General features: G+C 55.9%; 1 protein-coding gene and 1 long non-coding RNA gene across 5 annotated transcripts in view; one reads left to right on the forward strand and one right to left on the reverse strand.

Annotated features, from left to right (window-relative positions):
- Nucleotides 1-12,424, reverse strand: part of LOC123382547 — an 85,616-nt gene that overhangs the window by 46,609 nt on the left and 26,583 nt on the right. The window lies entirely within an intron of this gene.
- Nucleotides 5,262-7,341, forward strand: LOC123382544 (serine protease 29-like). Its single transcript, XM_045047696.1, has 6 exons — nt 5,262-5,291; nt 5,380-5,440; nt 5,623-5,803; nt 5,926-6,191; nt 6,680-6,846; nt 6,923-7,341. The coding sequence occupies exons 1-6, from the start codon at nt 5,277-5,279 to the stop codon at nt 7,085-7,087; spliced, it is 855 nt and encodes a 284-aa protein (XP_044903631.1). The 5' UTR covers nt 5,262-5,276; the 3' UTR covers nt 7,088-7,341.

Below are 12,424 nucleotides of genomic sequence, written 5' to 3' on the forward strand. Positions count from 1 at the left end.
AAAAATAAATACATACACTTAAAAAAAATCTCCTCAACATATGGTTTTGGAAAAACTAGACAGCAACCTGAGAAACAAAACAAGACCAACAACGGACGCAACATACGCAAAAGTAAATCCAACATGGATAAAGACCTATATGTGAAACCTGAAACCATAAAAATCCCAGAGGATAATTAACACAGGCAGTATCTTATTTGACATTGGCTGTACAAACGTCTTGGCAGATACATCTCCTGAGTTGAGGGAAACACAAGCAAAAATAATGGGACTTCGTAAAAGTAAAAAGCTTCTGTCCCAAAGGAAATAATCAACAAACCTAAAACACCTACAGAATAATATTTGTAAACGACATCTGATAAAGGTTTACTGTCCAAAATATATAAAGTCATACAGCACCCAAAAAAGGAGAAATCCGATTAAAAATGGGCAGAAGACACGAATGGACATTTTCCCAAGGAAGACATACACATGGCCAAAGCCATGTGAAAACATGCTCAACAATACTGATCTTCAGGAAAATACAATTCAAAAGTACAATGAGATAACACATCACATCTGTCAGAATGACTGAAATCAATGAATGATGAAACAGCAGGTGTTGCCAAGGATGTGAGGAAAGAGAAACCCTCTTGCACTGTGGGTAGGAATGCAAACTGGTGCAGCCACACTGGAAAACATCACCGAGATTCATAAAAAAAAAAAAAAAAAAAAAAATGGAAATGGAACTACCTTACGATCCAGCGATTTCACTACGAGGTATTTCCACAAAGAATACAAAATAATCTTTCAAAGGGATACATGCACCCTGATGTTTACAGCAGCATTTTCTACAACAGCCAAATTACGGAAACTTCCCGAGCATCCATCAACTGATGAATAAGTTGAGATGTAGTGTATGGAATGTAATATTATTGAGCCGTAAAAACAGGAAATCTTGTCGTTGGCCACGAGGCGGAGGAGCGACAGAATGTTATGCTAGGTGAAAAAAGCCTGTCAGAGAAAGACAAATACCAGATGATTTCACTAACACGGGGAAATGAAACAAAACAAAGGGGGGTGTGTGTGAAGGACCCAGTGACAAACAGACTCTTCACTGGGAAACGAACTGAGGGCTTCCACAGCGAGGTGGGGAATGGGTGAAACAGCTGCTGGGGATTAAGAATGCCCCTGGGATGAGCACCAGGCGACGCGTGCAAGTGTTACTCTATATTGGACACCTGAAACTAATATTCCACTGGGTCTTCACTCACTGGAATTTAAATTAAAAGGTAACATAAGGTTAATGACACCTACCTACCAGGTTTTCTGTAGTTTTCAATCACTTCACTAGGTTGGAAAAATAACCATGAAATTTTTAAAAAAGGATGTATGATGTGGGGGACAGTTTGTGCCCTTACCTCGGTCTCTGGTTCCAGCAGGACGCAGAAACTGGGTCCCAGCTCATTCTTCTAGAAGGTCCTGAGATGAGCATTTCATGTATTCACGTCCTAACGGAATGCAGCTCCCGTTCTTCTGAACTTCTGTCAGGGTTTCTTCCCGGAAACAAGCCTGAATCCGGAACAAACCATCGACTGCATCAATGAGGTGATGTCGTGGGATCCCGCAATCTATGAGTCCTTCAGTGAAATATGTCTTGTTCAAATACTGTCTGGGAAGGGGAGGAATGAAACATGGGAGTTGCCCAGCAACCAGCTTGCCAAGGGCAGCCACCCAGCGCCCCCTCCTCAGCACTCAGCACAACAAGGCAGCTTCTCCCCGGTGACTCAGGAGATGCCAAGTTGCTGCAAAGCTCCCAAGGTCTCCCCTGGGGTGGGGGCAGAACGCGCTGGAAAGGCAGCTCTACTCTCTGTCCTGAGGCAGAGGCAGAGGCCCTGAGTCCTCTGGGAGCAACAGCGACCCTTCCTGCTCTGAGGTGTCCTGGGTCAGAAAAGCCGATGGTGCGCCCTCTGCTGGCCATCACTGCCCAGGCAGAGGAACCCGCCCCTCCGGGTCTGTGGTGCTCGAGCTCTCTCTGCTGGCCACCATGGGAATTCCTGCAATGTTGAAGGCCCCGGGGGCCCAGCTGAGGGACCGAAGGTGCTCTGGGCAACCCAGCCTGTTCTCCACATTGGGAAGGGTCTTATTGACAGGGCCTGGGACACCAAGAAATCTTTTCCTTCTCCTTTCTTGTGAGGGAAGAATGAAACCGAATTTGTTAACGTAATGACATCATTTGTAATGCTTTAAGCAATGTTCCCAGAAAAATAGACCGGAATTTACACATGCTGAACAAGAGGTAATGGTGTTGACCACCTAAGTGTTTAGGTTAGATAAAGAATGGACACCTTTGAGAGAGAGAGACCGGCTTCCAGCTATGGAATGAATGAGCCTAGGGATACAAGGGACACCCAATGGAAGAGAGTCCATCCTGTAATAATACTGTTGCATGCTTTCACAGGATAGCTACACTTGTGCTTAAGTACAACATAATTTATAGACATATGGAAGGACTACAATGTATGCCTAAAACGAATACAACAAATGTCTGAAGAATATTTCAATTAAAAGTCGACATCCTTTATGCTATCTTTAATTTCTCTTTCTTTGCCAATAAACTACCATTCCTGGGGCGCTTCGGTGGCTTACTTGGTTCAGGGTCTGACTTCCACTAGGTCATGATCTTGCAGCCCATCAGTTTGAGCCCCGCGTCAGGCTCTATCCCGAAAGCTCAGAGCCTGGAGCCTGCCTCAGATTCAGTATCTCCCACTCTCTCCCCCATCCCCAGCTCGGGCTCTCTCATAAAAGGAAAAAGAAACATTAAAAATGAAAAATCATTCCTAATTTAGAATCTGTGAAATTCCGTCTATACCAGATTCTCCAACATGACCATCTTGACGTTTAGAGCTTATCTGAAAAGTCACTAATAATATCTGATGACACATGTGACAAGGTCAGCATGCAACTTACAGGGAGCTGCACATCTGTTGTGAATTTATGACATGCATCCGTGGCTTATATTTCCCATGAAATGTGCTTTAGGGATACGGATGGATGAAATAATGTCCATCAGTCGTGTAGGTCAATTTCCTACAGGACCATCATGCCTTCAATTAGTAATTGCCATCTCTTCAAAATGAAAAGAAAGCTGGGAAAAGGAATTGTCTTTGAAGGATGTAAGAGAAGACTATGGTGTTTTAAAGGTTTACCTACCTTCTGGAATCCTCAGATTGGTTGTGGACAGGAGGATAGCAACCCACGATTTGGATGCACACTGCTCGTTCCAGAGGGAGAATATGGACTTCTTGTCAAATACTTTTTATCACTATCAGCCGTTCAACTCTGCCAGGTGCAGACTGCCGGACCTGGGGGCAACACAATGCCTCATGCCTGGGTTCAGACCATGAGGAACGCCAGCTGGTGGCGGGATGGGGGAAATCCCACAGGGCCTGGGCCAGTGAGGCAGATGACCCCGGGACACCTCCCCACAGGGCAGGCTCTGGAGTTTACCTGCCAAAGAGCAGCACACTCTCCCTGAAGACATCCTTCTCCATGACAGAACGTAACGCTGAGCCCCACAACGCTGAGCTCCTGACATCCAGGAGAAGTGACGGATGCCCATCTTTTCAATTGCAATGGCCTCTGCAGAGCTTGGCCCCAGGGATGTTGGAGTCTTAGAGTCATGAACCTATGATGCCCGTGATACCTGCCCTTTCTGCCCCAACACTCAGAGCCACTTCACACATCCCCTCTCCCCTGGACCATCTTGCCCCGTCCACATACCTGGACCAGGTCTCCACTTTTCTCCTTGTACTTCCTCTTTGTCTCTGTTTCTCTCTAACCACACCTCTCTGTGTTTCTTCCTTTCACTCTCTCGGTCTTGCCCCATTCCCCTATCACTCATCCATTTTCTCTCTCCTTACCTGTCTCTTTGTCCACCTCTCCCCAGGCTTCAGGCTATCTGCTCTGTGCATGCAGCCTTGTCCAGGAGCACAGGGCACTCCTGTCTTTCTCTCTCTCTCTCTCTCTCTCTCTCTCTCTCTCTCTCTCTCTCTCTCATATCATGCTTTGTCCCAGGCCCTGATCACAATGGAGGAGAATCCCCCATACAGCAGCTGCTCATATTGACATTTGCTAAAGCAATGCTGGCAGCACATGGACAGTCAGACATTTACCGTTGGTGGCCCAGCCATGACCCAAAAGTTGCTGGAGGGCTGGTTGCTTCCCTAAGCTGGAAGGAAAAAGGGGCTCACAGGGTTCAGGGTCCCTGATGTAGATTGGATTGGCTGATGTAGAAGGAGCCATAGGCTTACACCCAACTCTCCTGGGTGGTGTCGAAGGAACCTATCTCAGACCATGGACCTCTGCCCTCGCCATGCCTCGATACAGCATCAGGGGGAGCTTTAGGGGACACCATGTGACTCGCCACAAAAATTGCGTCATTTGCCCCCTTGGAGACTACCGGGATGGGTGCTATTGGTGGCAGCTGGGAAGGTGGGCTGTGAAGCCGGGTTTGTCCACTCAGGATGGGGTGGAGGCCAGGGGACGGGGACCCTGTGCTACGTGCGGGGGTCTGTCCGTGGCCCTTACGGCCGGGCCAACGCGGGGGAAGAGACGTGACTGCACTGGCCAGAACCGGGACAGGGTGGGTGGACAGCGCCCCGGGCCGGGCCTGCCACGGGCTCTGCGGCCTCTGGTGCTCAGACGTGTCGTGAGAAGCGCAGTCAGCCAGGGGTGGGCGGCCAGGGTAGGAGTCTGGCCTCCCGGGTGTGTGATGGGGAACCGGCTCCCCACCTCCTGCACACACTCTGCTGATGCTCGGCGGCCTTCTCAGAGGAGCAAAGGCCTCCCGCCTTCTGGAAGCGCCCGAAGTAGGAACGGTGGCCGGGGTGGGGGCGGCCTGGGCCCTGGGAGTCCGCCCGCCCTGGAGGAGAAGGTCTGCCCGCTGCGTCGCCACATGCCTGAGGCCTGGGTACCCGTCCTTCGAGCTGGGGGTGAGGAGGGGTGCCTCCCCGACCTCCGGGGGTGCAGGAGCCTGCCTTGGGGCGTGCAGGGATCTTCCTCTGCTGGAGACACTGGTGGGGGCCAGTCCGCGTGGCTGAGGGCGGCCGAGGCTCAGGTGGGGCGTGGCCCGGGGATGGCGTATCCAGGTAGCAGCTGCCCCGGGCTCAGCCTGACACCCCGCTGCCTTTCTTCCCCATCCTCCACCCCCCCGCCATGGAGCACTGCCCAAGCCGCCCGCCCACTTCCTGTGGCCAAAAGATAAAGGACCTCGGGGGCCCCCAGAGCAGAGACCCATGGAGCCTGGCAAGGTAGGGGCGCTGTCCCCTCTCACACGGCGGCAGAGGCCCCTGGCCCCCCTGGCCCTGAGCTGTCCCTCCGTGCCCTCTCTCTTTGCAGATGCTGTGGCTGTTGCTTCTGACCCCCTTCTTCTCGGGGACCTGCGTTGTGGGGAGCCCAGGTGAGTCCTGACCCCACGAGGGTCCTCCCTTCCCAGAGGCTCCTGTAACCTTGTCTCCAGTTCCAGTCGCTGGGGGGCCTTGGGGCTGCCTGTCCGTGCCCTCGGGGGAGGCCTAGGTGGGTACGGGGCTCGGCCCCGGGCCCCGAGGCCCGGCCTCCCTCCACCCTCATGTTGCTTCCCAGCCTCCCTCCCTGGAAACGAGCTGGTGGGCATCGTCGGGGGCCACAATGCCCCCCAGGGGAAGTGGCCATGGCAGGTCAGCCTGAAAGTCTACGATTATAACTGGACCTCCTGGGTGCACCACTGCGGGGGCTCCCTCATCCACCCCCAGTGGGTGCTGACCGCCGCCCACTGCATCGTCCGGTGAGTCCCGCTCGCTTCCATCCAGCTCTGGGTGAATCAGCAGGTAGGGAATCCGGCCTCCCCGCGGGGTGGAGGGGGCCGCCCTCGAAGGACCCGCCTCCATGGCTTCTTTGCGACCTCAGGAAGGACGCCGACCCGGCAGCCTACCGCATCCATGCCGGGGACGTGTACCTGTACGGGGGGAGGACGCTGCTGAATGTGACCCGCGTCATCGTCCACCCCGACTACATCTACGCCCATCTGGGTGCGGACGTGGCCCTGCTCCAGCTGTCACACTCTGTGAAATGCACGGCTAACGTCAGGCCTGTCAAGCTCCCGTCGGCCCTGCTTGAAGTCACCCCAGAGGACGAGTGCTGGGTGACCGGCTGGGGCACCGTCATGGTCCACCGTGTGTACGGGGTGGGGTTAGGGAGGGGTTCGGGGCTGCGCGAGGCATTTCCCGACCTGACCACATGGAGAAGTCCTGGCTGGTGGGTGGCTGCAGGTTCTGGAAAGGAATCGCCTTCCAACACCCTCCCCCACCCCACCCCGTGTGCGCCCCAATCGTGAGATCCGATCCCAGAGGCTGGAGGGTCCCTGAAGCACAACTGAGCTCGGGACCCAAAACTGTGATGAGGAAATTCATATTCTTAGTTTTTTTCCAACTTATAGGAAGACATTGGGGGGGCGGGCAGAAACCCTCACCCCTCCCCCCCCCCCATTTTCTTTCCGGTCCTTCGAACTAAAGGCAGAATCCACCTTCCGGGTGTTAGGAATTTAGAGGGAGATGGGAACCCTGAACCCTTGGGTCCCCACGGTAGCAACCTGGGCGGGAACGCAGGCTCGCGGCCGACAGCGGGGGCCACGCTCCAGCCTCTGGTCACGTCTCTCCCCCAGAGTCGCTGCCTCCACCCTACCGTCTGCAGGAGGTGGCGGTGAGCCTGGTGGAGAACGCCGTCTGTGACCAGCAGTACCACAACGCCACCAGCCACCGCTTCGCAGGCAGGAAGATCATCCAGGATGACATGCTGTGTGCGGGGACCGAGGGCCGGGACTCCTGCCAGGTGAGTCCCAGCCCATCCCGGCCCCCACCCCGTGCTGGAGGCCAGCCGGGGCTCAGTGCTGTCTCTTCTTCCTCAGGGCGACTCCGGAGGCCCTCTGGTGTGCAAGACAACGGGTGCTTGGCACTTGGTGGGAGTGGTCAGCTGGGGCGACCGGTGTGCGGTGAGAAACCGTCCCGGGGTCTACGCTCGCGTCCAGACATACATGCCCTGGATCACGCAGCAAATCAGGAGGGGCCTCTGACCAGGGCCTGCTGGCCGTTGGCCCGGCTGGGCCCGGAGGAGCGACGCCTTCCTCCCCCCAGAGCCTGCTGCTTCAGCCTCTGCGCCCCCGTCCCTGGCCTGGGCTCCGCCTTCGCTTCTGGCCTCCTCAGTGTCCAGGACTTCCCTGACTGCTGGGGGAAGGAGCAAGAAGATGCCAGGGGGCGGGCGGGAAGTCCCTGGGGCCCAGGGTGCCTCGCTGTGCTGTCTGTCAAATTAAAGAGCTTGAGGAATGACCAGAGTTCGGTCAGTCTTTGTGGAGTGGGCTCTCCGTGGGAGCGTGTCGGCCAGCCCCGAGGTACAGGGGGCCGCGCTGGGGCTGGTGTCCTGCCAGGCTTGGCAAGGGAGAGTGAGGATCTCAGGGTTGGCTCCACTCTGCGGCCACAGCCCCCAGCTCTGTCCTGCACCAGAGGCCACCACGTGGTTCCAACCTTGCATCCGTCCCTCCTTCCATCCCTCCATCCTTCCAACCATCCATCTGTCCATCCCACTTCTCTCGTAAGGCAAGATCTGTTCTCAGAATTAACCAGTTGCCACGCAAAAGTGACCTGGGTATGATGCCAATATGTCCTCCCCTTTAGGGATGTGGTTGCCCATCTGGGTACCTTCAGGTGAGGGTCTTCGCTGGCTCCCAGGGGGAGTTGGGTATGAGCTCCAGGTGGTGGGCAGCAGCCGGGGAGAAATGCCCTGTAGGCAGCCGGGTGACGGGCTGGAGGCCACGGTGCCCCAGGGCCATGAAGTGTGTGGGCTGCAGGGTTAGGGGGTGCCCTGAGCCCATGTGCCAGGCCAGGTTGGGGCAGGGAGGGCCCATTCACCTGCTGTGCAGAACGGATGAGGGAGGCGGGAGGAGGGAGGAGGGAGGAGCTGAGGGGCAGGCTCCGTGGCAGGCCCCACCTGCTCCTTCTGGGCACCTGCAGCTATGGCTGTCCCCACCATTTGTGCCCCGTGGATGCTGCCCCCTGGACTAAGTGGCCAGCTCTGGGCCGCACAGGCCACAGCAGGACCAGGGCGGCACCAGGTGGCCTGTCTGTAAACCCACGTTTTTTTTCCTCGTACCTGGACAGGGGTGGGGATGGGTGTCCCCCACCTCCAGGAAGCCCTTCCCGATTCCCGGGGGGCACACTGGCTCGTCTCCTCTGTCCTCCAGGAGTCAGGTCTTTGGGGCCGCCCCGGAGGGTCCCAGCTTGAGGCCCAGAGTGAGCCAGGAGAGAGTCAGGCCCTCGTGACAGGCATCTGTGCCAGCTCACGCTGCCCACGTCCCTGCCCCCGCGCCCGGTGTCCCGTGGTCTTCACCGCAGATCAGATGGGCACAGCCCCCAGCTGCCCAGCTCAGAGCAGGTGCTTCCTAACCGTTTGCTGTGTGGCCAGGGCCTGATGACAGAGCCGATTAGGCGCCCTGGGAGGGGCCTGGACTTGTCTGCACCTGGCCCCGGCTTGAGACAGAAACTCTGAGAGCCATCTGTGCCCCCCCCAAATGTCTCTGGACACTGTGCCGTTTCTGCCCCCTATTTGACAGGAGAGCAAACTGAGGCACAGGGAGCGGAGTCCTGTCCCTAGGTGCCTTCCTTCTCTGGCCCCGGGGATGCCCTCCCAGCCTGCTGGGGTCTCTGGTTTCCAGGGGACATGGGTCACGTGGGCCCACGTGGTGGCCTCCGCAGGGGGACCCCTCCTCCTTGCCCATACCCCCACACTAGCCGCTGACTTGGCTCTGGCGGCCCTCGGCCCTGACCTTTCCTGGTCTCGGCTGTGTGGGTTTGGTTTCCAGGCACACGGGAACCCCCCCACCCCTGCCCTGCCCGAGGTGCCCTTCATCTCTGATCTGCAGCTCTGGGCGTGAACGAGCCTAGTCCCCTGTTTCCACCCTCACCCTGTCCCCTCGGAGCCTTTCCTTGCCTTTCCTTGCAAGACGCGCCTCCTTCCACACCTCATCCGGCCCGAGGCCTACCCAGGCCTCAGAAAGTTCTAGAACTCATCACCCCAACAACGGACAGTGACAACCCCTGGGTGGGATGAGGGAAGGAGGAAGGAGGATGGATTTCTTGGTTGTTTCTCTTTTTTATCCTAGTACGTCCATATCCGCCAAGAGTTTCCAGGGGGCACGTACCACACTTGTCATAAAAATAACTTCCAGGTTAAGAAGGTGCGGCCTCCCTGCCCCCCTGTGCCGAGGTCTCACGTCACATGGCAGCCGAGGGGGTCTGATGGGCAGAGCCGGGGCCCGGTGTCGTGATGCCCCTCTGGCCCCCGCCCTCGCTGGGCTCCTTCTCTGAGGGCTCGATACGCACCAGGGGAAGGTACCGCCCCGGTTCTTCCACAGCCCCCCTCAATGTGAGGTCAATTCTAGAAGGAGTAGAGCGCACGTGTGTGAACAACCGAAAAATCTTCAGTCTACACGCACAAACACCTCCGACTGTGAAAATGTTATGCCCAGAATTCGTGATCCCCAAAGACCACCAGGGAGCCGAGTCCGACGTAAAAGCAAAGAGCCTTTTTTCGAGCTAGCTCCAGCTCAATCCCCTACCTGCACCGACGCACTAGTGAGATACTGGAGAGAGAGCAAGTTTCAAAAGGACAAAGGTTTTACTGGGGCCTTGGGGCCCTTGGTGAGGTAATGGCTGTGGCCTCAGCCCATTGGCTGGGGAAGGGTCCGAGTCCTGTTAGGCAGGTGAGCCGGAGGTTACTCAAGGGGAGGAGGTGTGGTCAAGGTGAAGGACACAGAACAAGATGGAGTTGGCAGGCATAGGCCCTTTCATTCCTCCCTTGTCATGTAGCTTATGGACCCAATCATGGGACCGGATGCATTTATGGTGACAAGGGGAATAGAGTTTGGAGGTTTACACAAAGTTCTGGGAACTAAGTGTCCCTGGGGTGGCTCTGGGAGGTCTGATTAAGTACTGTCCCCGAGCTGGTGTCTATGATCTGCCAGGTGATGTTTTGGGGGTGTGGGGACTCCCGGCAGCATGAGCAATGACATGCAGACTTAATAGAGTTACGAATATTCGGTGGGTGAGCTTGAGCGGGTTGTGTTGGTCCCGATTGACGGCTCATCGCGTGACAAAGTCCTTCCGGATCAAGGAGGGGTCCACTGGCCGAACGTGGGTGTGATGGACCCAGGTCGCGATGCCGTCTCCTTTGAGAGTGGTGGGGGTTGTCAGCACCACGATGTAGGGTCCTTTCCAGCGCAGCTTGGGGGTCTCTCGGTGGTGCCTCTTAATGTAGACCCAGTCTTCTGACCTGTACTGATGACATGTCGGGGTTGGGCCAACCTCGTAGATGGCACGGAGGCGTGGCCAAATGTCCTCGTGCGCCCTTTGGAGCCCTCTCAAAGAAAGAAAAAGTTCTTGATCTTTAAACTAAAGGTTGAGAATAATAGGGGGTGGCCTGCTAAACATGATCTCGTAGGGAGTAAAACCCAGTGTCAGGAGTGTTCCTAACCTGGTAAAGGGCATACGGTAGGAGAGTCACCCAGTCCCCGCCAGTCTCCATGGTTAATTTGGTAAGGGTCTCTTTTAGGGTTCTACTCGTTCTTTCTACCTGTCCTGAGCTCTGGGGCCTATAAGCACAATGTAATTTCCAGTTTGCCCCCACCGCCTTGGCTACTGCCTGTGTTACCTGCGAGATAAAAGCTGGTCCGTTGTCTGATCCTACCATGGCAGGAAAACCAGACCTGGGTAAGATGTCTTCTAGTAGCTTCTTAGCCACCGTCTGAGCCGTTTCATGCTTCCTTGGGTATGCCTCTACCCAGCCAGAGAAGGTGTCCGTAAATACTAAAAGATATTTATAACCATACTTTCCTGGTTTGACTTCAGTGAAGTCGACTTCCCATTGGGCTCCCGGTCTGGTGCCTCTGACCCTGGTTCCTTTTGTATTTCAAGTGGCTCTCGCGTTGGTGAGTTGGCAGGTCTTGCAGGCAGATACAACTTGCTCTATTTTGCTGTCCTGTTGGTGAATCTTGATTCTGGCATGTAGGATTACGTCTTTTAATTTTCGGGCGCCCATGTGAGTAGACCGATGCATGTGCTCTAATATTGAGACTCCGAGCCGGTCTGGCAGCACGAGCTCCTCGTTAGGTGAATACCACCATCCCATTATCTCCTGGGCCATGGGGAGTTTCTTGATCCGCTGTAACTCCTCGTGGGAGTATTTGGGCTGGTCTGGTAAAACTGGGTCTCCCCAGGCCGGTAGTTGTTAAGACGTTTTCTAGCTCCCAACGTTAGCGCCTTGGTGAGGGCGACGAGCTCTGCTCGCTGGGCTGACGTTCTGGAGGGTAGATCCTCCGCCCACACGGTGTCCGTTTCGGTGACCACCGCTGCACCCGCATACCTGTGTCCATCCCGCACAAAGCTGCTGCCATCAGTGAACCAAGTAGCCTCGGCATCGGGGAGGGGCCGGTCGGTCAGGTCCGTCCGGAATCCATGTACTTGTTCCAGGATTCCCACACAGTCATGTAGGGGAGCACCTAGGTCAGGGTCGGGCAGCAGGGTGACAGGATTGAGGGCTGCACTGGGGTGGAACCGCACTCGTGGAGGGTTGAGTAGGAGGCTCTGGTAATGAGTCATACGTGTATTGCTCAGCCATCTATCCGGAGGCTGTTTCAGGACGCCTTCAATGGCGTGTGGCGTCGTGATCCAGATCTCCTGTCCTAGGGTCAGTTTGTCTACGTCCTTGACTAGGAGTGCTGTCGCCGCAATAATTCTTAGGCATGGCGGCCAGCCGGCAGCCACTGGGTCTAGTTTCTTGGACAGGTAAGCCACCGGGCGGTTCCAGGGGCCTAAGGCTTGAGTTAGAACCCCTTTTGCTATTCCCTTATGTTCGTCCACAAAGAGGTGGAAGGGCTTCGTAATGTCTGGTAGGCCCAGGGCTGGGGCACTTAGGGAGGGCCTTTTGTACCTGATTAAAGGCAGTTTTTTCTTTTTCAGCCCATTTAAATGTTTTCCCCTCTTTGGTAGCTTCATGTAGGGGCCTGGCGATCTCAGCAAAACCCTCTCGCTGCGTATCTGAGCCTTCTTCGTGGACGCCCGGTACCCTAAGGCCCCCTGGGTAGCCAGCAGGTCCTGGGTCCCTCGCTCACAGTCTTTGGCCTTGTCGGCAGCAATCAGGGTGTCATCTACGTACTGTAGGAGGGCGAGGCCAGGGTGCTCCCTTCTGTACTCACCCAGGTCCTCGTGTAGTGCTTCGTCGAAGATGGTGGGCGAAGTTTTGAATCCCTGAGGTAGCCGTGTCCAGGTGAGTCGCCCACTGTAGCCCTCCTCCAGATCATGCCACTTGAAGGCGAACAAGGGTTGTCTCTGGGGTGTCAGCGGCAGACTGAGGAAGGCAT

This window comes from Felis catus, chromosome E3, assembly GCF_018350175.1.
Source record: "Felis catus isolate Fca126 chromosome E3, F.catus_Fca126_mat1.0, whole genome shotgun sequence".
Lineage (NCBI taxonomy): Eukaryota > Metazoa > Chordata > Mammalia > Carnivora > Felidae > Felis > Felis catus.